The following is a 26,545-nucleotide window of genomic DNA, read 5'->3' on the forward strand; positions in this document are numbered from 1 at the left end:
CCACATGGTGTGCTACTTCTAACCAACATGAAAACGTCTTTCAGAGTCCCCATATCTCACCTACTTTGGCACCTGCAGAATTATACCTTTAATGTGCACCTCTCACCACATCATCACTTCAATTACCAATTTTAATTGTCAAGGAATGACTCTGTGTGATCTACTTAGTTTCTCCTGAGCAATCTTTCAGCTGCTGGTGTCTACTCTATGGCCCAATTACAAAGGTCAGAAGCTCAAGGTGTGTGAACAGGTATATCCTATCACAACCCTACTCACTTCTGACAGGTGTATGAGTCTTCATCAGTTTTGGTTATTTATATAATAAAAATAAAATAAAAAGAGAAGGAGCACGTGCAGGCATGCAAGAACAACTTCCTTTGTACTTTAAAGTGGTCCCCTGGATGCTACTCTCCCATCTCCCACCTCCCAAATTTACAGATTTATCCAAAATACAGTGACCACAAAAAAAGATGGTTTATTGGACTAGACTAAATGATGTAATGCTTAGACACTGTATTTGTATTAACAATTCTGTTGCAGAGGTACATAAAATGACACATGGATTTTTTTTTCTGCCTGCAATTAAGTCTAAGCACAGGAAATAAATGACAAAGAGGGCATTTGATGCTTTCCAAGTCACATAGCTTTGATAGACTATAAAAGAGATTGCATACCCAATAATTTAAATATAATTTCAACTTTTGCCTTGCTGAATTAATTTTGTGCTTTTGAGTTCTCTTAAAGCTATAAAGAATTATAAACTATTAGAGCTTGAGAAGTACAAAGTTGATCAATTCATAACAAAAATGTAGAGACAATCATTACAAAATACTGTCCTTTAAAAGGTATGCTGCATTAACTTCTTTGACTCAGAGCACAATTGGCAGCTGCAGAGTTGAAATAACACTCTGAAAACCCTATGAAGCAACATCAAACAGGTCAGATCAGTTTTTCTTTTCTCTTTTCCTATCGATACATCTCTCCTTACAATACCATTGTGTCTGTGCAGTGAATATCTCAGATGTCCCATCTATTTCTCCTTTTTTTGTCTTCAGCATTTATTGAAATTGTCATTATCCAAACATTGTGGGTAATGTATTCAATTTAACCCAACAATGCCGATTAAACTGCGTTGACAGTGCTTTTGATTGTAAAGTTGTCCTGAATGAAATTCCAGACACCACTGAAGACAATACACACAAAATATGTATATTTACAAACCATTCCACCAGTTTCATGGCATAGATGGATTATGCATGAATCCCAACAAGCAATCAGATCACTAAAATTTTTTATGAAAAACTGACTGCCATTTCTGCCCTCTCCATTTAGCACTGTGGGCAGCAAAATATTTGGACAAGCAACAGGTTCAATGGATCCACAACCGATAGAAAAAGATCCAGACAACCATTTAAATACATTTCCATAATAGGTTATATGTATTAAAACCAAAACCAAACAAAACCAAATCCCAATGCATCCTGATCCTGGATTCTTCTGTGCACACCAGATCCACCTACTGATTGTTTGCATCTATATTCTTGAAGGAATATGGCATCTCCAACCTAATGCATTAACAACCATGCACATACAAATGCTTTAATGCATATTCCACAAGAGACTTCTCACCCACAGTACAAGATAAACAGTACAACATATTGAACAGTCTTTGTTAAACCCTACTTACCATTGTCTTGTCAAAAAATGCATTATGATAATATACAATGAGAATTTTTAAAAAATAAATGAACAATAATTGCTCAAACAGCAAGTATCAGATGTATTCTCCAGAGTTCTTTACTGATCAGTCAAATGAATGCAAATTAAAACAAAACCAAACAAAATTCAGTCCTTCACTTTAAATGAGAAAAGACGAGCAAAATGACTTTCGGGCAGTACTACAAACCAAACCTAGTGCAAGAACTGGCATGGATTAGAATTGAGCAACTGAGACCAACCAGTAATCTACAGGTACACAAGTATTTTGAAGAAATTCTAGGTAAGCCATGAAAGAGCAGTTTCAATCCAGTTGCTTATGGGGAGTGATCTGGCAGAAGTCAGCATCAAAGACTGCTGAACAGTAGTTTTGAAGTATGAAAATATATTATGTCACAAAATTTAACTTTGCTGGCTGAAGTAGCCAAATGTTTACCAGTTATCATAAGAGAATGTAATGAAGCCGACCTACCCTCTCTCTTATAGGATCACAGAAGTAACTGGTGGGAAGCTTCATTAATAGCTTTGCTTTGGCACCAGGTTGTGCTTTGAAGCCGAGCACTAATGTAGAGATCTGCTGCAAAGCCTTTGCCTTATTCTCATAAGCAAAACTTTCAAAGAAAGATTTCAAATCTTCCAACCATATCAAAAACATTTTTATTTTCATTTGCTCTCCCATTCCTCACAGTTCCCCCTCAGAACACATTAATGGTTTCTCGCAGAAGTACACCTCATTCTTTACCAAAGCAGCAAAGAAAAAACAAAACATGCGCAGTAGTAATAAAATATCCAAATAAAAACTTAATGCAAGGAAATGCTGTAGAAAGAATTCTTCTGGTTCTACATCAAAACCAAAACCAAGCTGTCTGGGCTGTAAAGTTTTACCCTGTATTGAGAGGCACCAAAGCTTTTAGAGAGAGATGTGTGTCCTAACCAAAGACACACTACACCAATCTAGCTCACTTTAGGACAATCAGAGGTTCATTCACTGAATGAGATCTGAGTTCTGGTAAAATGTGGTGACACCAGCTGCTAAAGTAGAAAACTAGGAGTCTTGTCAGACCTTCAGGAAAGACAGCAGTGGGGGTAGGGCAAAGACCTGGAAATAGCAAAGATTTCTCCTGTGCGAGAGCATAATTTCAGTTACAGTAAATAGAAGAAGCCAGCTTACAATATGACAAGTGTAAGCCAGCTTTGGCACTTGTGTTACTGAAAATAATGTGGTGACTGTTCCCAACTCAGCAGGCAACCAGCTGTGAAGGGTTATTTGCCACAATGACCACTTCAGCAGCTAGGCATTTCTTATCCCAGGGGAAGCTTGCTTATTATCTGTAAAGCTACCCAAGTCCAGCTGTTATTAAATAGAGACATGAGGTAATCATTATTTCCAGAAGAAGAATTAACAGGATGCCAAGGGTGACACACAAAAAATGATGGGCTAAAATTTTAAAATACATGAACAACTAGGAGGTTTAAAATCTACATTGTCTTCTTCTGTTTTAAGCCCTGTCCAATGAAAGTTTAATAGCATGAAGTGCAAGTTTTCTGAAACTGTCTCAAAAAAAAAATCACTGGAACAATAAAACCCTGAACATTCCCTAATTAAATGAACAAATCTCTCAGGAATGAAATGGGCAGAGACCATACTTTTTGTAGACCAAACCTGAGCAGAGATTGGGCTTTGTTTCTTTTCTGTAAATAGACAAAACAAGTATTTCAAGATACAGCTGAAGCGGTGTCAAAATAGCGATGACCCAGGTCACAATCAGAATTTTGTATATACAATTTGTATTAACTTAAAAAAATAAAGAAGTTCAAAATACCTCCAGAGAACATTCTAGGTTAGCAAAATGTCCTGTACAAAAGTAGGCCACATCTGTTGGTTTAAAAGAAGTCCATAGCAGTTGGTCTCTTCTTAGCTGATACAGTAAATGGTTTCTTCATTTGAGGCTCTCCTGCTGGGGTACCTGTGGGTGACTTCAGCACCCCATGGCGGGGTTTCTGTTCAGGATTGAAAGCCACACGGGAGGGTCCTTCTGGGCTCACTAATATACTTTTGTCAGTCTTTTTAAATTCTGTTGAAAAACAAGCAAACAAGTTAGAAGAAATACAATTCCTGGAATAATTTGGCCTGTCAATCAATTGTGGAATGGTCCAACCCTGGAAGTCTGGATCAGAAGCCTAAGACTTTACAAAAAATGGACGGATGGTGGTGAAGCACATCTCTTAGCAGAGTCCCTTTGAGAATGGGGTCTGCTGCAATCCATAGAGAGGCTGTGAACCACTACCCATGGTTCCACAGACCACTGGAGACTCTGAACCTGCTCCTCAAAAACAGGTGTTCCACCTACCTTGAAGAACACCACACTTTAGTTTAAAACATGACGATGGGTAAGAAGTGGCTGTACTCTGTTAAAGAGCACTGTTATAGAGACTCTTGGTTATCCCTTCTGCTGGCACGTAGGCATTTTTCTTCTCCTTTTGCAGCTATGCACATTAACATAAAGACATATATCTAAACCCACTATTCTCCATTTGAACTTGGCCTATAGCACACCTCAGAGACTTAAAACAAATAGCTAAATGAATACATGGAATAAACTTTTATGCTATGGAGCAAAACATTTATTTATCAGAGAAAACACTGCTTACATGTGGGATTTAGAAGGGAAATGACATTTATCTACTCATTACCATTAATAAGGCACCAGGCAGCCAAGATAAAACTGAAACTTTGCTATTATACAGCCTGAGTTCATCAGCGTATCAGCACCTTTGTCCTGCAAAACAGAAGTGATCAATGAAGACTGAAGTGCATGTGTTTTCCCTAAGAGGTGCCCTGCAGAACAGACAGCTCAGGAAGGAGAGTTTGTTGCTCTGCTGCACTGTTTTCTATCTGTAAGGCTCCATCTGCAAGTCAGTAATGCAGCACCCTGGAACTGCGCAAGTCTAGCTGTTGGGCCGAGTGTCCTAAACATTACAGTCTCCTCTGGACATGAACTGGAGGGTGGTTTCTAAACTATATACAAATATTGAAGCAAAAAAGAATCAGAAGCATCCTGTTCTAGAGAGGTGAAGAGTACAGGTGTGTATGAGTGCGAACAGCTTCCCCCCTCCTCAGCTACAAGAGAGACTGTGGAGACACATAGATTTATGAGACTCACCAGCAGTCATGTTTTTATTCAAGCCAAACGTGACTTTTTTGGAGCTGGATGACTGCAGCTTGTTCAGCTATAAAGCAAAAGACAGACATGAAATAAAATAAGATTTCTGAGGCAATGCTATAAGTTCTTTTACCTGCATCCCATCAAAACTGATGCAAAGAAGCCTACTTCCTTCATTTGATTTAGAACTTCCCCAGTCCTCGAGCACTGACCTCTTCTAAAACAGCACTGTTTTCCTTAGCCAAAAGCAAACATATTCCATTTGTAGAGAAATCACATACTCTCCCTAACATCATTACGTAATTCAACAACAAACAGGAAGATATTTGTGTATTAAATACACTGGCCCCACTGCACTCAGGCCTCAAAGTGCAAAGAGGGCTTGAAAAGATATTATATGTTAAAAAAGGTTTAGAAAAGAGGGCAGTCTTTTGAAGTCCTGTACTGTTGCCAGACTCCACAAATGGGAGGAAGTGGAGGCTCAAAGTCCCTTAGCAAGACTGAAAGTCAGATTATGCTTTTGCTGTCTTGTGAAATGAGCGAGTTCAGAATGGTGTCCTTTCAACAAGAAGGTATTTCTGAAAGCAGGGGGGAAGGAAGAAGAGATTTTAAAGATGGCTAAAACTAATTTTCTGCAACTCTGGAGCCATGTGTGACTCTGTCTACAAGGAAATGCAACAGCATTTCCAGTTCTATCTGCCCATGTTAGGAGACTAACGCAGAGTGGAAAAGACAGCATGAGTGAGATCACACCTTCTGCTTGGGCAGGTAGCTTGCGAAGAGACCTGTGCCCACATTCAGCTGCCATCTGTGAGAACACATTACCTGCATGGATCCCCTGGTGGAAGAGATGGTGCTTCTGGCTTTCCTGAAGAATACTGACTTTGGTAAAGTCGATTTTTCAAATTTTAAAAAATCACTTCCTGGTTTTGCTTTCTTTTTCTTTAATGGTGATAGAGCAGCACTGCTTTCCTATAAAGGAAAGGAAAAAATGCTGTTAGTCCAAAACTACTGCAGTTAACTATACCTAGTACAGTGAACAGTGCTCAGAGCTTACCACATGCAGCTTCTGTAAATATTGCCACAGCTGAGAGAGAGCTAGTTGGTACTCACGTAAGCTAATCATCATGGTTAACTCTAAGAAGTTAATTTTGAATTGGCATGACCGAGAACAGAAGTATAAGGCAGGCTCTGCGCAGAAATAGGAAGGTCATTGCAAAGCAAAGAAGGAAGAACTTGTAATACATTTGCCTGGCCCGTCGGAGTGCAAAGAAAGATGTTTTCTTTATGTGCGTGAGGCTGCCCTACAATTGATGCAGCTCTCCTGCACACAAGCACTGATGCGGGCTTTTTTCTTGCCTTTAAGCCAAATCTCTTCTACATCTATACGGATAAGATATGCAACTAATGAACAAACTCAGCATTAGGCTAAGATGGAGACTTCGGAGAAAAAAAAGCGGAATATGAAGTCCATATGCATTCTCAAATATCCAGCTACTGTGTATTGCTACTAGTTTGCTGCCTCAAATTCATACTGAATATTGCCATTTAAAGCAATCTTCTTCAGCACAAAGGAATTCTTAGGACCTGTACCAGCAGCGCCGCTAATGAAATGCACCGCTCCAGAGCTTTCCAACCTGTTGTCTATGGACCCCAGGTATTTGTGAACTACTGTGAGGGGAAGTTCAGCTATGCTTTACAGCAACCTACAGAGGTGAAATTCCTAAAGCAGTTTGCAGCCATTTTGTGCAAAATGTCCAGGGATATGGCCTCTTTTGATTTCAAAATCACTTCTGCTTTAAATAAAGTGAAAAAGCATGTCCTTTAGCCTTCTGAAACTCCAGGGGTCGTGACTCAACCACTTCCCTGGGCAGCCTGTTCCAATGCTTGACAACCCTTTCAGTGAAGAAGTATTTCCTAATACCCAATCTAAACCTCCCCTGGTGCAACTTGAGGCCATTTCCTCGTCCTATGCTTGTTACTTGGGAGAAGAGACTGACACCTACCTCGCTACAACCTCCATTCAGGTAGTTGTAGAGAGCAATGGGGTCTCCCCTCAGCCTCCTCTTCTCCAGACTGAACAACCCCAGCTCCCTCAGCCGCTCCTCATCAGACTTGTGCTCCAGACCCCTCACCAGCTTCGTCGCCCTTCTCTGGACGCGCTCCAGCACCTCAATGTCCTTCTTGTAGTGAGGGGCCCAAAACTGAACACAGTACTCGAGGTGCGGCCTCACCAGCGCCAAGTACAGGGGGACAATCACTTCCCTACTCCTGCTGGCCACACTGTTTCTGATACAGGCCAGGATGCTGTTGGCCTTCTTGGCCACCTGGGCACACTGCTGGCTCACATTCAGCCGGCTGTCAATCAACACCCCCAGGTCATTTTCCGCTGGGCAGCTTTCCATCCACTCATCCCCAAGCCTGTAGCGTTGCCTGGGGTTGTTGTGACTGAAGTGCAGGACCTGACGCTTGGCCTTGTTGAACCTCATACAATTGGCCTCGGCCCATCAATCCAGCCTGTCCAGACCCCTCTGCAGAGCCTTCCTACCCTTGAGCAGTTCAACACTCCCACCCGACTTGGTGTCGCCTGCAAACTTACTCAGGGTGTACTTGATCCCCTCATCTGTTTTTTCCCCTTCTCCCCCTCCTCCTCCCTCTCAATATTTGAAGCTATTTCTTTGGGGGGTGTGTTGTCTTTGAAATCAAGAATCAAAACATGCCCCTCATGATTTCTGGGCACAAGACTGGTATTACATAACTAAAACCAGGAAATAAAACAACACATTATTTCTCAAGCAATGAAAACAAAATTAACAAAGCCTAATTTCTTCCACATTTGTGCATTTTAGCTTTACCCTGCTCACTTCTTTCTTATAGCAATACTCTCATGCTCCTCCTGACTCAACTCCCAACTTTCTCTCCCTGTCTCCATCGTCCTGCTCCCATTGCACACACACATATATGCAGAGCTACCTGGATTGGGCAAGAAACAGCAAATGCTGTAGTTGCTTTGGTATTACACATGGGAAGAGTGGCCCACTAGCCCATGCACTGACTGGCCAGCCAGCCAACAGACAAGTGCTAGGGTCATGCTGCTCTCCTTCCCTCAGTAGCTACACTAATTTGTGCCAACAACTAATTTCCGTGAAGCTTCCAGGAACTTCATCTTGAATCTATCGCAGGTCTTTGAACCTGTTGGTCAGTTGCAGCAAAGTTTCACAAATGGGGGTGGCATAATCAGATTTTCTTAGAAACTAAGCTTTTATAGAGAAAGAAAGACAAGGTATGGAACATGGAATATATAGACAACAGGAGACAAAGCCAATGGTTCCCACTTGGGAAGCCCTGCAGTGAGAAAAATGCAGTTTGCACACTGGGGAGAGAGAAATGTTCTGGTTCTTTCCTCTCAGTACTGTATCATAAAAACCCAGAAAATGTCAAAACTATTGTAATACTATTTCAGCAATGTTTCAAAATGCATTTTTTCTCCCTTGAAGGACTGAGTGGTTATATCAAGTTCATATATAAGCCTGCACTACTTAAGTTTAAAACTGTATGATTAGTTAAGTCAAACAGAGGTGAGTTGATAGGCTAATAACACGCACTTTTTAGTTAGAGGGAGATGGATTTGTTTTGTATACTGAATCTCATTTACGCTTTATGAATTTTCTTTCCACCAAAGTGAGAATGTCAACAAGACTTCCAACAAAATAATTGAACCTCTAAATGTTTCAGAGTGAATATATACACAGAAAATGAGCAGTTAAAAGAATGTCAGTGGCAGGAGAGGAAAGAACCCCTGCACTGTCTCTCGTAACCACGCTACCAAAAATACACTGTGCAAAATGCCCCTTGACTCTCAAACCGCTGAGTAAAATCAACCCTATTCTACTTGTTGCCAAGAAGAAAATGGGGGTGGGAGGTAGAGAGGGGGAAAACTAGCTTCTTCCCAAATTGCAAGACACAAATTATTGAAGATGCCTACAATCATACCTTCCTAGCAAAAAAACCAGAACTGTCTTTTTAAGAAACTGGACCATTCATAAAGTGAGCTAGCAAAAGAAGCCACTATTGGAACTGCTGAGGGCAATTTCACAAGGAACTTACAGTAATCAAGTGTGTGCTGCTGCTGAGAAAGGGATGTTCCGTCTTCCATGCTCATCCTTTTGCCAAACCATGCCCTTTGTGAACATGCTGTAAGCTCAACCAGAGACCCCATGCAAAAGAGTATGTAACCCAGAGATCAAAAAAAAAGAAAAAAAAGAAAAAGACAACCCCATGCCCTAACAACCCAAGCTTCAGCTAGATGAGTTCTTTCAGCTGAGTAGCTGGCACAGGCTGGCGTAAGACTGTGGCAGTGGCTGTGGATTTCTGGGGAATTGAGTTATTTCTGGTGACAATGCATGATGACATCAGCATGCAGCCTGCTCGTGAAGCCCCACACTCAGAAGGCTAAAGCCAAATTGAAAACGAGCCCGGCAGTTCATGAAGAAGGCAGAGAAAAGAATAAGATCTACATACCCTCTTCCTGCTTTTCTTGCATGCAGTCTCCAGAACTCCATTGGCTTCGACAGAGTTTAACGCCTCTTTTACTTTTCTCTTCTTTTTCAAGGTTGCTGCTTTCTGGCTGGAGACCTTCATTCCTTCCAAACCAACTAGTTTTGTCTTCAATTTGATCTTTCTGGAGGGCGCAGATTCAGAGTCTGCATCTCCTGACAGGGTCCCCAGCAAGTCCTCCTTGTTGGATTTCATGTCAGTCTGCTGCAAAAGGGTATCCCCATTCACCAAGACGGCCCCTGCTTTCTGTTTCTTTTTCATGACCTTAGGCGTTAATGGTGTGACAGATGGGCTGACGTCCTCTGCCTCACTGGCATTAGCTGGTCCATTCTGACATGTTGGCTTTACAGGAACATTTTGCACTTTTGGATTCACTTTCTTCAACTGACTCTTTTTACTCTGTTCTGCGTCACTTGCACTGTTCTGCGCAGAGATACTGTGATTTTCTCTGGTGTCAGTTGCTACATTTGTGGTCTCATTTGCCTCATTTACTAGCAATTTCTTTTTCTTCCTTTCCTTGTTATTTTCTGGCACCTTTCCCTTGCTAAAAACATTAGACCCAGATGTTTCAGCTATTGCCTCCTCACAATTTCCATCAGCTGTTCCAGAATCAGCACTTGGGCTGTCCCTCTTCTTCCTTTTTTTCCTCTTCTTCTGGGGAACTGAGGCCTCCTTTGCATTTGACATCTCTTGTTCATCCTCTAAATCCACCCCAAAAAGAATGCCATATAACACAGATGTGAAACACAAAGGTACTTACAACAACTGAATTCTATTCTATTTTTTTTCCTTTTTTTTCCCTTTTCTTTTAAGATAGGCATACCATTTTTCTGCTATCAGCCAGCACAACAATTTTACGATTACAGCTGGTCAGGACATTTCATTCCTCTGATGCCTAGCCTAATTAATATTTTGCTGATCTTGCCTTGTCACAGCTAACATCTAAGCCATTCCCTCTGGTAACCCTATTTTGTACAGTAATATTGCTAGAAAATGTTGTTATTACCCACCTGTTAAGCTCATAAGAAGGGCAACTCAGGGGTTCAGTAGTTTGGTGAGATATTTTTGGGTGTGATTGGGCTTGTGCCATGTCAATATAAGCTGTGATGCTAGATATACTTGCATGTGGTTCTCGGTAACTCTCTTCACCTTTCCAGAATCATCCCCAAATTCCTATATTCTAACAGCCATCCTATTTTAAGAAGACTGACATGTTTCTGTTTTCCTACAGTAAATGGAACTGCTCAATGGAGCAACACAAACAACTGCTTCCAGTTCTGCTTTTGAATGAAATTTTTGAGGTGATGCTTGCCTCAAAATTGGTAACAAAATTCCCACCACTTTCAGAGAGATCTTAATTTCACATTTAACCTTCATCACAACACGATACAAATCAGCACACCCTGAACAAGTTTGCCTTCTTCAGAACAGCTTGTATCTGATACTTCGCCAAATTACACAAGTGACTGCACATCGTCTCTCTTCAAAAGGTTGATCTCACCTTACCTTTTACTTTTTCCAACTTGCTTTTCTCCCAAGGCTTGACAGCTTTTTTCTTTCGCCTTCCCCTGCTGAATTCATCATCATCTTCATCTGTAGAAACATCTTCGGGAAAATCTTGGGGGAAGATTCCTGTTGAGGAGGAAGGATATGGTATCTGAAAACTAAGTATTTTCTATTGAACAGTTTCTATGTTTCTAGTTCTATTTCTATGAACAGTTATGCTGTTCATATAGAGAATAACTCCCACAGAAAGAAAATCAAGTCCTTGTTCCCCACTCAATCAAAAAAAAAAAATCATACAAATGATTCCTATTTGTTTAAGTAAAAATAATCATCTTTCATTTAAGAACAAAGTACACAGCTGCTCAAATTACGAAGGGGATTTGGCCATCTCACCAAAAACGTGTAATGTGTCCCCACAAAAAACCCCAAAACAGTATCCTTGAAATACAATTAAAAAAAAAAAAAAAAAAAAAAATTTGCAATACACATTGTACGGGAACATTATATATTCTTTAACGGAAAGAAACTACTGTCTCTGTATGCTGCTCAGTCCTTACCTTCTGCTAAGTCCTGGAACCTGGAGGAGGGGTGGAAGGGAAAGAAGGAAAAACAAAACAGTATTACTGGTTTAGTACCAATAATAACACTAGAAGCATAGTGTCACTGTACTTATTATGGTTTTGTCAAAATAGGAACAACATATTTTACACAGGAAATTACAAAGAGCTCATTCCAGAAGAGATCTGCCTCAGAATCCAAAAACTCAAACCAAATCACTGAAATTACTGAGAAAAGAGCAATTCAGCACTTCTCCCATATCTGTAATTTGCATCACACACAAACGTCACATTCCGCAGTACAAATCCACCCAGTGTAGATACACCTCAGCTAGCTGGAGTTGCCTAGTACCAATGAGGAACAGCAGCACAGGTTTCAGGCACCTTATGCATGTTATCCAGGGCTGTAAGACAAGCCTGCTGTCATGACATTGTCACCGGGACAAACGAGGGTGAGGAGAAAGCAAAGTAAAAGTTGTTTAGGACAAGGTGGCACATGCAAGGTGCATTTCAACAGAACTCACTTTTTGACCAGCTTGTACAGACGCTTTCTGTTAAGGGAAGGTGTATTTTTCTTGCTCGCCGATTCAAAGAGTTTGTCAGCAACAGCCTTATAATCAAACTGATGGAGAAAAGTATGATACAGCTTTTCTTAGTGAGCTTATCCATGCAAGATAACCCAATGCAACTCATATTACCAACACTTCAAGTAGCATACACATCCTTTAAACAGCCACTTCCTTTAAATCCAAATTATTTTTCTCTATTGAAATTTATACCCCCTTCACACATGTATACTGACTTTTACAGATGGTTGCTTCATTAACAGCACAGTTGAACTCAGTATCACTTTCTCAAACATTCCTAACCTTGATTCTTACTCAAGAGAGAAGCCAACGAACTTCAAAACTCCCACAAATATTTAGCTAAATATCAGATTTAAAGTGTGTCATGTCCTAATTCTTGCTTAAAAGCCACAGACACATGAAGCGTATCTACCTGCATGTGTGTTTGACTGGTGGATCTGTCAAAACCACTACACTGCACTGGAAGAGGGTCTAAAAAACCCCAAATTGCAACGTTACACTCTCTCCTATGTATCCCATCATCCATTAGCTTTATTCTTATTGTCAGTGAAACTTATGCTGATTGCTTCACCACCCACAGTGACTTGGCTTTTGCCATACATTTTTGAACTCCCGAAACAGGAATGGAGGAGCAGAAAAAAGAAAGTATGGGAGAGAGGAAAGAAGAATTCAGAATTTAGACATGGATTTATTTTCTTATGAACTACTCACAGAGTACACATTACATAAATACCACCTAACATTAAAACTGAAGGACATTAAAATTTTGTAACGTGTTTATCTAATTAACACCCTTTACTTGTGTACCTCTTGACAGGGATAGGAAAAAAGAAAACAGCAGGGAAGTATCAATAACAGAGTAAGCAAGTCACAAACCTGAAGAACAGTCCCGATACCACCATCAGCATTTTCATAAACGTCCTCTGTTTTTTCAGAGCTCTGCACTGATCTTCTTGACAAACATCTGTCTGCTATTATACAAAAAAGACTGAACATTAATGTTTTGTTTGTAAAAGCCAAGACAGCACACACTGCTCTGATAGACGGAAAGTCAGGTGCATTTTTCTTCATGGGATCTTGTGAGCCTGGACTGATTTAACTACTTTATGTCACCATTATGCAATACACAACTGTGACATTATCTGAGCACCTTTTAAAAAATTGCCTCTGTGCCAAAGTATACCTGGATCGAAAACCTTCCTGTTCAGCCTTTTTTTTTTTTTTTTTTTAAATTAAAACTCCCACAGAATGCCAAAACCTCATCTTCTTAAAAAATGTTAGGGACATCCAAGAGCCAAAAGCCAGACCGGGTTATCATCTAGCACTGTTGCAGAAAGCTGATATTGCCTGGTTTTATAGACACCACTGATTTTTGCAGTCACTTTGTTCAAGCACATGTGAAGGGCAGAGAGGAAAACACAACTATCCTTACACACCTTGAACATGTGTTTGACAGGTTCAGAGCAGAAATGTATTTTTAAGAAACAGATTTTTAAATCCTAGCAAGTATTACCAAGGCCATTTAGAACTTCCTCCTCACCTTTGGTTTGAAGCACCTGTTCATCTTCCTGTTTGTCTTCTTCAGACACATCCTCCTCATCACTGTTGCTACCCAGTTCTTTCATTAGGTCCTCGATGGCGTAGGGGGACTGATCCACAATCATCTCAAAGATACCAGCAGCTACAGCATGCAGCACACATCGACTGTGTTACAAGAGAGCAGGGATGAGAGTCAAAAGGCAGAAGCATACACACCCTCCCCTCTCACATTAAAAAAATGGAAATTTGAGGGATACAGGGAAAATGGATAAGAAAGAAGAAAGTGGAAGAGCATTTAGCTCTCCAGATGAGGAAAGTGAACCTGTTACTTCCTAAACAGCAGTTCTTTAATCCAAATAGTGTCCTGCCAATGTTCCCCTCTTAAATTTCACTGTGTTTATATGCTGCTCTATATTACACTGCAACAACAAATAATCCAACCAGCTTAGCTGTTCTATGCATGTTTAAAAAAACCAAACAGACAAAACCAACCAACAGAGGTTGATATAGGTCTTAAAAATCCATGAAGATTATCTATAGCTTTGATAAACACAAGTTATCTCCAAATGACTGGGCACATCGATTAGTAAAATATCCTTCTTTCTCTACATTCTGAAGTTATACTATGACCTTTCTTCAATCCATTTACTATGATGTGGAGTAGTATATGCAGAATTTCTTAATTCTTAAAAAAATATTTATCCTTTCATTAAACTTACTCCTTTGATTTGGCAGCAATTTTGCAGAAAGGTTCAATGAACTTGAGATTCTGGTCTGCTGTGAGCTGTATGATTAGAAAGAAAAAAATAATTAGTACAGTAAATATTGTATGTGTACACTCAAATTCCTTGAATATTTGGTGTAGGGGGATCTTCTTTAAGAAGTTAAGTCAAAGTCTTTCAGCATAGTGTCTAATTCCAACTGACAGGAGTAACCAGTGACTTTTTGTTACCACTGCTACCACTAACTTCCAGATATTCCCTAGAATGATTAGAAAAATGTTGACTGCTTTACAGACTTTAATGTACTGAGTACAGAAATATAACAAAGCTTCTTATTTTAGATATGGAAACATGAGGCAGAGAAAACTTAAGTAATTTTGTGCTCTTTCACAAAGAAGGCCTGTAGCAGACATGAGTAAGACCTGTGTTTCTCTTAACTGCATCGCTTGCACCAAAACACTGTCAGTAGTCCTAAAGATAAAAATCCTTCCCTAAATTCAATTTATGAGCATCAGCTGTGATTTCAAATAGTCTAGGGGACTAATTCCCCATGCTTCCTGTGAGTGGCTTAGCCATGGAATGAGGGTTTTGTGACTGTGGAGCTGCAGAAATTATTTGGGCTCCAAGTACAGGCACTTCTCGTGCAAACGTCTTCTCTCTCACATTCCACAATCCAGAACCACAGAAGCTGCAGGCAGGATTGCTTTCAGTACTGACTGCAAAGAATACAAATGGAAAATTGTGAACAGCTTCATCCATTGCGAGGAGATGTATCAGATGCCAGAAACAAGAGGAGGTAAATGAGCAGAAGCCTGGAACGAAGTGTGGGGCAGCAGGCAGCTCGCCCTAGTGGAGTAACAGGAGATGGACTCTTCTGAAGAAGTTGAGCAGTGACAGCTGCAGTCACAGGCTTTCAGTTGCTGCAAAACTCTGCAGCACTGTAACATCAACCAAAATTAAGGTCAACTGAAACAGCAATACAGAGCAGAGAAAGACAAATGTCATCAGCAAAACGAACGACTGGAGGTAGAGGGTAAATTGCTCAATGCACAGGCAACAATGTTTGAAGCCAACAATAAGCAAATAATAGACAACTTTGAAAGCTCACTTTCTCCCTCTATTTAGCTGTATTACACAATCAGCCAAGAGCAGGCTTTACGTCAGTTTTTGCAAAAGCAAAGACTGGCAAACACGTTAACACAAGGGAAAAGATGTTAAGTCCTTTCTGTTGAAAAAAACAAATGAGAATGGTATAACTTTTCTATTGCTATTTCCAACCTCAATTTGGAGCAGTATACCAGTATTCAGGAATTTGAGAGAAACTACTATATTCTCACTGTCTACACTAAGACATGAACAAAAGTAAAAGCATACATTGTAATAAGTCACTTTCTTCATGCTTATTCAATGTTGCTATGTTACATTTAAAACTGTTAAAACATACATAATCTAAAAATTATATTTCTTCTAAAATGCTGCATGCCACAGTTAACATTAACCAGGAAGAAAATTACAACGTATTTTCTAACCTCCTTTGCACCAACTTTAGCCAATTCATCCAAATAGATATCAATGAAATGTAACTTTATCCCCGTGGGAGCATTGCTGTCTGGGTCCATAACTTCTTTCATTAGTAGCTGCAGCAATAATTCGATTAAACTGAAAAAAAAAAAAAAAGAGAAAAAAAAAGAACAAGATATTCATATTCAATTCCTCATGTTCTATTTGCTCTGAAAACAAACTCTAGACATTTACAGTTTTACAAGTTCTTTAAGATGGCTGTCCAACACTTGTAAGATATAAATCCAGTGACCAATTTTCACACCTTAAAGCAAACTTTTAAAAAAATCCATCCATAATCAGAAGTCCTTACAGTCTAGATGATTTTGTAGCATCAGACAATCCACTCAACGCAGTTTGTGACAGTGAAAATCACTGTTCTAAAATTCACACCTTAATTTGGACTGAAGTTTACTATGCCATATGATTGATGGGTAGAAGGAGGGATTCTGCCATTTGAGCAGGGCATTCCGACGACACAGCTGTCCAATTTATCCATCCTTGATGGGCACCACCTCGTAGCCTTCCATTTTATGACTCGATTTTCATTTTGGTGAACATCCAAGGGTTAAATTTAATACTGATCCTTCTCAAACTCATTTCAACAGTGCAGACTTTGTCTTCATTAAAGCATGTTATCCACTGACCAAAACAATTACTAGAACAGATTGAGGGCTAAGCTAGGCATAAAAAAACCATCATCCCAATAGCTCAAGCCAGAAGTGACTGAGCTGTGTACAAGTAGGACTGTGGCTCTGTTCAGTTACTGACTTCTGGAATACAAACAAATACTGCTGGAATGACATGGCTCAAAGAGACATGCTGTCATTTCTGCATCTAAGCAGCACTTGGGACTTTTTTTTCTTTTTTTTTTTTTTTCCTGAGGATTATCCTTTCTACCTTTCAGGGAAGTGAAGCTTTGTATATTCCACACTTTCTCCCCTGGTGTTCTGTGGGACTTCCTGCAATTTTGCCCAGAGCAAACGTTTCCAGCTCCAAAGAGAATTTAAAGCATTCCAAAACCATAAAGATTATTTCAGTTTTACTTTAATACTCCTTTCTTTAAAAGCATTTTAAAAGAAAAGAGAAATGGAAGACATGCTAGGCAGCTTCTAGGCTCCACCTAGGAGGGAAAGGCAGGAATTGAGCTCCCTCACTCTGCAAAGAAAAGAACCATAATCTTCTCTTCCCACACTGCCTCCTCTGGCGGTGAAGGGCCTCCAGGCCATCCTTTCAGTGAAGCTGGAAAAAGGGAGGCCAAAGCCCTGAGAAACCTTGTCAGACATCAGTTTGGGTGACCGTGTCTCTGCCATGGGAATGTGTGTGGGGAAGGAGGGCTTTGCTTTACCAAACCTCCTCCCAGAGTTTCTGTTCCTGTCAAGGAATGTTCTCATCTCTTCAACCTGTGGGCATTTACCCAATGCAAAATTAAGGTAGAACAGAGGGGATGGGGTGTACTTTAGCTTTGCACACCTTTCTATTTACACAAAAACATGCCTATATGCATTCCACATTTCAGAAAGCAAGAGAAAGGATAACCTTAATACTAGGTTATCAAGCACTTTTAATTAAAAGACTTAAAGCTCTTCATCAATTTAAACACAGAGCAAGCTTAGAAGTGGCACAAGAACTCTATAGAGACCAAAATGACTGCAATTACTTGCCATTTAATAGAATATGGAAGAAATACAAACAAAACCACTGATGTATACAACAAACAGGAAGCCAGTTTACAATTATGGAGTTCTGTCTTATCAAAAGACAAGTCACCACGATTAAAGACAGTAAAATAAAAATTAAAAAAAAAGTTACAGCCTATCAGCAAAACAACAGAAACAAAAAAAATATATCCCTTTTCTCTATTTTCTGGGATGCAGGTTCCCTGCCTAATCTCTCCACAGGTGATATTCCGTTGATAGATCTCCTGGCTAAATCAGTCAGATCTAGCAAACTCCATTACAAATTTGGAGCCCTCAGATTTCACGACTGCTTGGAATACCACACAACAAGCTCCTACGTTCAGGTTTTGCATAAGCATACATGAATTACTTTCTTAAATCTCTTTCTGTGAAACACACACTAGATGGCTTAGGTGAACGTAAGAATTATTGATTGCAGCATGTATTTAACTTAATGCAGCATAACACCTAACTTTGTTTCTAAGCTACATATCAAAAGGGATCTGGAGAACAAATACGCCTTAGTGTTAAGACTTCATGACAGCGCCATCTATGGAGAAAAAGGATCTATTAAATGGAAATGTATTTGATAAAGGTAAATTGGGCAACTTCTTTATGATGCAACTACATTCAGAAATCTGCTTACCTTTCATCCCATTCATTTCTTTTCAGCACTTCAAAGGATTGCCTCAAAATGATACGCATTAGCTGCAAAGTACAAAATTTGTTATACATGTTGTTCATGAAAACAGAGTTACTGTGACTGTAATATGAATAGACTTCTTAGTAAACCTCTTCATAGCACAACAAGGTGGAAAGCTTCCTCATATGAACATTTTGACAGACTTGTCTATCATGTCAAGCCACAGAAGGATGCTGTGAAGTTCAAAAGACAATAAACTATTTTCACATCCTAAGCCCAGAAAAATCCATGACCATTTCTACCATACAGCTTTCTCTTGCTCCATCACCCTGATTTCTTCATTAAGTGCTGCCAAATCTAAAAAAACCCACAGCTTAAACTGGAGACAACAATATGGGACAGATGGTAACAATAATAATTTAATTTACCTGAAACTTGCACTGAGACAGCTGTATGTAAAATAGCTACATTAAACTGGCTCAAAACACTCCACTTACTGAAATACCTGGTTTCTGCTAACATTGAGAAACAAAAAAACCAGCAGTGAATGTGCCAGCAATTAACTTCTTTCAAAGAAGAATATTAATGTGATTTTGTTCTTTACAAAGGTAGGTCTTTTAAGATTCTTCTCTCACTGATTTTACTATTTGTTTTAATATAGTGTTTCCTATAGAAAGAATTCTGATAGCTGAATGTACTACAGTGGATACTTTAGGGGTGTAAAGTTGGGGTTCTAGTGACAACTACTTTACAAAGTCATAAAAAAGTCTTTAAACAGTCTGATCTAAATGACTGATGTTGATGCAGTGTCCTCTGAGACAGTATTTGTATTCTGAATAGAAATCAATGAGAAACATCACTATGTTATAAAGAAAGGCAAACAAGAATGCACTTGCAGCATGACATAAACTGTAATGGCTTTTAGATTTGCATGAGTGAAAGCCTTTAAAACAAGTATCTCTTGCAATGTGTCAAGAAGATAGTCACTTGTCTTCTCTTACAATATACATAAATGCATGTGCAGACAAAGCTGCCTTCCAGCACACCACCACCACATCTTTTCTTGAAGAAAAGATCTACAATAGAGTTAGCATTACCATATAGTACTTATCAAGACGCAGATTGTCTATCCCATTCCATTCACGGTTCATAGTTTGCCAAAATGTCTGAATGAACAGGTGTCCTGTAAAAGAGTAAGAAAAAATAGCTGCATGTCTGGCATAACAGTTTATACTGCTAACCTAAAAGAATCTCAAGAAATCACTTCAACGTGAGAAAGTGATGCATTTCCTTAGGGATTTTCCTAGTGACAGGGATAGAGCTATGGGAAGAGATGCTTGAGACGGGTACAGGGACAAGTCAATTAAACTTCAGAACAACCCAAGGAAAAGCTACTTTTAAAGACGAGTGTAATTACAGGGACAGCTTTGTATCTATTCTATGTTATATTCACACAAGTTAGAGCAAAATATCCATTCTGCATTCATTTCTACCCACGCAAGTTCTGGCATTGACTAAGCACTCTATTTCCAGTGCATTTTGAATACAAGGTGCTTAATAGCTCATGAAACAAGGTTGGTTTTGAGTAGGAAATACACAGAACAATTAAGTCTGTGCAGAATGGCAAAATAAGGGGACAAGTTCACTTTGCTACCCACCCTGCAAAGTCTCACCTTTATCACACTGGAGATATAACTCTTCCCCTGCAACAACCAGAAATAAACTGCATCTCATACTTCCCTTAATGCAATCACACACACCAGTTGGACAAAAAGCAAAGAAAAAAACCAAAGCAGCACCCCTATCTGGCTGTCTCTCTTCTGGCACTGTGATAGTGGCCTCAAAACTCCCAAAGGTGAAAGTACCTTACAAAGCATTTGAAAATTAAATAGTACTTACGAGCCTCTGTATTCTGAATCACATGGATAAGCTGTGAGATATTGTCTGCAAGTTCCTCCTAAAAGTAAATAAATATAGTTAGTATAGCACATTTCAGAGCTTGGTCTCCTCACTAAACACAGAACCAGAAAACAGCAAGAAGTATGAATATCATGACACACCCTTCAAAATTAAGAATATTCTCTTAACAGATGCTTTAGTACTACAGTTATCCTTCTACTGGGATTAGGTCAGTTGTAAGAGAAGATTCAAGGGTATCAAGCCCTGTTCATTTCACCAGATCTCTGCACAAATCATCTTTTTGATAGCAGACAAAATTAAATTAGGAGGAGAAAAATCCCACGTATTTGAATTAACAAACGATGTAAAACTTTAGGGGTACTGTTTTCATATAGCTTATTTGTAGGTGGAGCTCCCTGTGATATGTATGAGATAAACCTTATTCATGCAAACAGACATGTGATTTGAAAACTGATTAAGTGAGGTTACTAAGATCTGGTACTCCAAAACTGGTATCTTTTGAAAGTAGGGAGACAAACTGGTAGTAGTCAACAAAAGTCAGTAGTAGAGACAAACCCAGTAGTAGTGAAAGTACCACTGAACTAACAAAAGAAAAGGCAGTGTGAAACTTCCAAAGGAAGTGTGAAACTTCCAAACTAGGCTAACTAAAGGTTGCACGTACATTGTAGTTGCAGTTAAGGGCAACCTGCTGTTACTGCTTTAGTTCCACCAAATCAATGCACTTCATAACGGTATTTCAGTTCTGGTTTTGGAGCCACACCTGCCATTCAGAGGGTGACTCCAAACATGATGCCGTTTAGGCTTCTGTTCATGTGGTGAGGATCACCGAGTTAGTCACCTCTCCTGCACGTGCCACATATGAGCAGCAGGGGAAGGAAAAAAAAAAAGGTAAGCAAAACTCATTAAGGTCATTTACACTATTCTAAATTAGTATGTCCCTATAGTGTGTTTTAGAAGAGACTTGCTCAAGCAAATATAAAACCAGTTACTATACCTGTAGCAGAGGTTTATCCTGCATCCACATACAATAGAACAGGCCCTTCCATATTTTTAGCAGTTCTTCCTGGCTGAAGCCACCTACGGTACAGAAGTCTGAATGAAAACCAAAAATCCCACATTTCCATCAAAATGTTTTCATACAGTTCCTTCTGTTCCCTGCTTTCCTCTTTCTTTTTGTTATATTCTCTTAGGCAAACGTTGGTTCCTACTATGAACACACTAATTGGAAGGCAACTTGGAGTAGTTCAGTGATTCCATGACAGTAAGCTTCTACCTTGTACCAAAGTAACAAAGATTTCAAAGAAATCACAGATTAGAGACGAATACTAAGATAATTCTGATAAATCTCTCTGGCATATTTTTAGCACCAAGTCTGAGAGATATTTTTAATGAGTGCATCATATCTAATTTTGCAACAGAGGTGATGTGCAAATCTTCAAACATAACTGACAAGGCTTTTTGGGGTTTTTTTTTCGTTTTTGTTTTTTTTTTTTTTTTTTTGGTTTGGTTTTTGTTTTTTGTTTTTTTTAAATAAAGTCTTACTTCACCAATAGTTTTGTTCCTTACTAGGGACTTGTTCTGACAGAATATGCTTCTAGCAGTCAAAAAATTTACTTCTGTATTAAAATGCATAATCAAAGAGCCTAAGCAACTATAACGAAAATATTTTCATTGCAGTAGGTCTTGAGTACAGTACTATCTGAATTTTAACAGCAAAGAATATTTTCACTATGAACAGTATAAAAATTCACATTCTAGTCAAAATCACACATTATAGAAGGGAAGTACTACACAGAAAATAAAATTCTACTAAGTAATAGTTGTTCAAGAATGTTTTAAAAACTGGATTATTCATGACATCAAATACATTTCTGGGAAGTAAAATTATAATGACATACTGTTACAAGGTAGCTACAATAACCTACTACAGCTATTTTCAAACTGTGGCCTATTGAGTACTCTGAAGTAATTTCAAGAAAAAACACATTGAAAAGGTAATCATCATCAGTAAACTCAAATTTGCCCCAAAAAGATGACTGTCACTTTTGAAAAATATTCAGGGGTCTGCCAATCAAAAAGCCTGAGACCCAGTACTAGGTCTAAATTTAGTACCTCCTCCCGGGACCAAATGATTTGAAAGCAGTTATCACTACTGCATCATTCTCCACTCGGACAAAAAAATTGTAAACATGTTAGTCAAACTGTCTACAGTCATGCTTGGTTAAAAAGAAAGGAAGTAGAGGTAAGCGAAGGAAATATGCAAAATGCTGCATAGGAAACAATATGTCTAGTAATATTAAGCATTAATTATGAATTTAACTTAGATCTGTCAGTAATATTAAGATTAAATATGAAACAATTTGATTCACTGATTTAATATTCATTGAAATATTAAAATTAATAACATTTCTTAACAGAATTATATGCTACGTATGTAGCAGTAAGAAGCAGGCTTAACCTCACACGCAGCACTAACTCTACAGAGGCATCAAGATATAAGGCTTATGTCCACAGGATGTCAGCTGCTACCTATAAAGTTCTTCCCTGTCTAGGGAACAGATACTTCCATGGGGTTGCCTTTCATACATTGACTGCCAAGTGTCCTAGGCAGTCCTTTGTTCATTTGACAAAGGACCCTGACCGAAAGGTTTTAGAGCAAGTCTCTTATCCTAGTCACTCAAAAAGTAGTTTTAAGATCAGGTTTTCCATTTTTCAACTTTATGTGCTCTGCCATCTACAGCTGGCAAATAATAATCATTCAAGCAAAGTTATTTTAAACTGAATCTCTAGTATTAAGCAACCACGGTGCGCAAAACTGAAGGCCTTCTTTACCTCAAAGCTACCTTGAGAAAGATTTTGGTTTTAGTGTTTGGATTGTAACTCTGTCCCCATGTACAGTGTGGGAGCTTGGATTAGTAATGTTACAACCACTCAGTGAAGACGTGCTCCTTTAATGCAAGCGTTGTTAGCATTTCTGTTTGGGAGTTATGCTGTTTTGACATTGCTATCATTAAAATTGTTGCATTTTTTCCTGTTCTAGATAATGTCCAAGGACCAGATCCACATGGGCTCATTTCAGCAGAAACGAAATTAATCCTTTATAGATCCGGGCCTAAATAAAAGCAGCTCTGTCACACAGGAAACCACCCAGCAATCTTTCCTTGTTTACTGGAAGTTACTTTTATTTACTATTCTTTTACCAAATCATTTACTGATTGTCTCCATAAAGCTACCCTCCTACTATCAGTCCAGTACAGCATGCTCTTTTTCTCTTTCAAGGTAAGGACTTTAAGAAGAATGAGTTAATACAAAAAAAAAACCCCACTTCCAAGGAATAATGAACTCATCCAAGTTCAACTGTACACACGATGACTTCAGAGCTTCAGTAGTTCTGTGGCTTCTATAGAGCTTAACTTCTTGTTGAAAATTAAAAGCTCTAGCTCTTTGAAGAAGTTTCCCCAGCATGACCTGTAATTCAGCCTTAGCACGGACCACACTGAGCAGTCCTGCCTACTTACGAAACATTCGACTGAGGTGAACGTCAGGTGAACTGCACCACCTCTTCCAAAAGTTAGCATGTTCTCAACTGTTCAAGTTAGAGCATCTAGCTGGGTTATCTAACATGCGAGCCTCATCTCTCAGAATGCTGGATGGATATAAGACTGCTAATTAATAAATAACTTTAAAAAAATCTTTCTCCTGAACATAATGCTTTCTCTCCAAGTCCAAAGAAGTTAACCTTTATTTTAGTATTACTAGCTTGAATAGTACGAAACAGTAAGTAAATCTAAGAGCTCTGGAAATTAGTCACCTTTGTTTCCTACTCATTTGCATTTCATGGTAGGCTGACCTGAACATGCAAAAGGTTCACATCCCAACTGACAACTTCCTTGTGGTGGTTTCCTAATATCTTAAGGCATTAGCTTAACCTGCAACCTTTTTCCCTTGGTTAGGGCACTCCTGTCCATCTGGCAGGCTACTTCCACAAATTTAAAGGAATCTGCACTTTGCAATGAGATGCACAGAGCACTACTGAACACAGAAGCCATGTCCAGCTTAGGATGTCTCCAGAGCTAAAAATAACTGGAGGCTCAGAAGGTACTTGGGAGGAATACAACATACACTCGCATGCTCTTACTAGTCCCTAGGCATCCCCTAGACCTATGGTAACTGTCAAAACTGGGATAATGGGCTATTTGACTGTCTCGCCTGACCCTGTAAAGCTGTTCTTATGTGCTCTTCCCTCTGTCAAATGTGGCTAATGGGTCAAATACCACTTGGAAAGGGAAGATGGTACGGGGAAGAAACAACATCTATTCCCCAGTGTCTTTTCAAGGAATTAACTCAGGCTCAACCAGCATTCCAGTTTCAGTTCAGCACTCTTGAGGTGCCAGGTCTAGGCTGGCTTCCTCAAGCCAAAGGACTGTCTATGCCTAATGCTCAGTACCACTTTCCCAAATGCTGCAGGAAGGTTTACTAGGTCAGACACAGTGCTCTGCAAATGCTCATGACCAGTTTCCCTCCCATGTTGTGTCCAGCTTGCAACACAGTGTGCTGGAAAAAGCAGTCCAGAAACATCACAGAATCTCTTGGGCATCTCTGCACCATGCTCCTTATCACTCCAACAGGAAGGTTTACTGAACTGCATCCATGCATTCACGCAATGCTATGACTGACCTCATAAGCCTCCTATAACCTGCGTCCCTAAGAAGAGGGTGCACAGGAGGCACCTTCAGGTGCAGGCAGCTTCAGACTGGCACGGCTAGACACAAGCTGTCTCCAGGGACACCACTGAAGTGCCCATGCACTGGACTCTTGGTTCTAAGGTGGCAGTACACAGCTCCAAGTAGGATAATAAATCTTGTTGGAAAAAAGCTTTTGATACCATGAATGTGGAGGTAACTGGTAACCCAGACAATCTGAATGGGTAGCAGAGAATTGACTGCAATTATACAAGTGCTGACACACTCCTGAGCTTTCCTCAATTCCCTCCAATGCTCCTGAGTATCAGTCACGGAAACAGGCAGCCACCACCTCGCCAAGTGACATAGCAGAAAATGAAACTATGTGCTCCATATACCGGGGTGGGTTCAGTCTGGGTCAGCTCAGTGCCTTTATGTCCTGTTCCTGGGAATAAGCGTGTGAGCTATACGGCTCTCATCCCGGCAATGTTAATGCCGCCAGCAAGAACCGCCCCCCCTCGGGCCAAGCAGATCCTCCCCGAGTCCTCCAGCCTCCTGAGCCGGCGCCGAGCCCCAGCCTGCCCGCGGAGAAACGTTATGGGCCAGGCTCCGAAAGGCCCTCTGCTCCTCTAAGGGCTGCCGGCAGCGCGCTCGGCGCTTGCGGGGTCACCGAAGCAAGTACTTCCTGTGACGAAATACAGGCGTAAAAGTGAAAAATTAAGACCAACCAAAAGAAAAAGACAATTTACAGGAAAAAGAAACCCCAAAAAACCCAAAGGACCCCACCGGTGGCGGCCCCGCGGCGACGGACCGGGCCGGGGACCAGGAGGCGGGGCCCGGCTCTCCGCCGCACGTGCTTCCCCACCCGCTGCCAGCCTGCCGGGGCCGCCGCTTCACCCGCGCCGCACCGCTGACGGCAGCGGCCCCGGCCCCGGTTCCGGCCCAAGCGCAGGCCCAGGCCCGGGCCCAGACCCCCGCCGCCGCGGCCCCCCTCGGCTCCGCCGACCCCGAGCCGGGCCATGCCGGGCCGTCCCGCCGTGCCGGGCCCTACCTGCCGGGCGCTGGGTGCGGACGCTGATGTACCCCCGCAGCTTCTTCAAGGCGCGGTCCCGGATGCGCTTCTCGTTGGCGGCCAGCCGCTGCGCGAACTGGACCTCGGGCGGCTGCACGGCGGCGGGAGCCATGGCCTGCCTCCGTCCCGGCCCGTCCCGTCCGGGCCCGTCCCGGCCGCGCCGCGCCCCGCAGAGCCGAGCGCCGCCTGATGGCGTCACCGACACCCCTGTCGCCCGCCCTTGCCGTCATCACAGGGCGGGCGCCGTGGCGGTAGGGAGCGGAGGGGAGCGGCCCCGCCCCGCGGGGTGGCTGCTGGAGGCGCTGCGGGAGCGTCATCTCAATCCCGTCTCGCACAGTTTGAAAACTTATCGGTATGAACGGGACAGAAGCAACCAACGGAGGCACCTGCCCGGGCCCCGAGGGCCCCCCGGGGCTCCTCTACTCTGCCCGCGGCCCAGGACCCCGTGTCACCCGACGGGGTCGTCGGCCCCTGCCGCAGCGACACCACAGCAGGGCCGGGCTCCTGCTCCCCACAGCCCCGCCCTGCCGTGGGCGCCGCCGAGCCGGCTTCACGTCCCGGCCCCTCCGCCCGCGGCCGCTCCGGGCTGGGGGTGGGACGGACCCTGGCTCCAGGCCCCGCCCAAACCACACCCCCCTCCC

General features: G+C 41.1%; 1 protein-coding gene across 1 annotated transcript; it reads right to left on the reverse strand.

Annotated features, from left to right (window-relative positions):
* Window positions 1-455: 455 nt before the first annotated feature.
* On the reverse strand, window positions 456-26,016 carry RRP1B (ribosomal RNA processing 1B). The gene is made up of 16 exons (XM_059821590.1): window positions 25,884-26,016; window positions 21,145-21,227; window positions 20,130-20,187; window positions 19,328-19,413; window positions 18,234-18,295; window positions 15,878-16,007; window positions 14,346-14,410; window positions 13,628-13,791; window positions 12,964-13,058; window positions 12,025-12,122; window positions 11,501-11,520; window positions 10,944-11,069; window positions 9,402-10,138; window positions 5,706-5,852; window positions 4,881-4,947; window positions 456-3,791 (listed from the first exon to the last, which is right to left on the reverse strand). The coding sequence occupies exons 1-16, from the start codon at window positions 26,014-26,016 to the stop codon at window positions 3,601-3,603; spliced, it is 2,262 nt and encodes a 753-aa protein (XP_059677573.1). The 3' UTR covers window positions 456-3,600.
* Between the last annotated feature and the right edge of the window lie 529 nt (window positions 26,017-26,545).

This window comes from Gavia stellata, chromosome 1 (assembly GCF_030936135.1).
Source record: "Gavia stellata isolate bGavSte3 chromosome 1, bGavSte3.hap2, whole genome shotgun sequence".
Classification (NCBI taxonomy): Eukaryota; Metazoa; Chordata; class Aves; order Gaviiformes; family Gaviidae; genus Gavia; species Gavia stellata.

Coding starts and splice junctions, on each gene's coding strand:
- RRP1B (XM_059821590.1), bottom strand. CDS start 26,016: ATGGCTCCCGCCGCCGTGCAGCCGCCCGAGGTCCAGTTCGCGCAGCGG. Junction 16,008..18,233: donor AGAAATGAATGGGATGAAAG/GTAAGCAGATTT, acceptor TTTTTTTTTCAG/TTTAATCGAATTATTGCTGC. Junction 14,411..15,877: donor CTAAAGTTGGTGCAAAGGAG/GTTAGAAAATAC, acceptor CTAATCATACAG/CTCACAGCAGACCAGAATCT.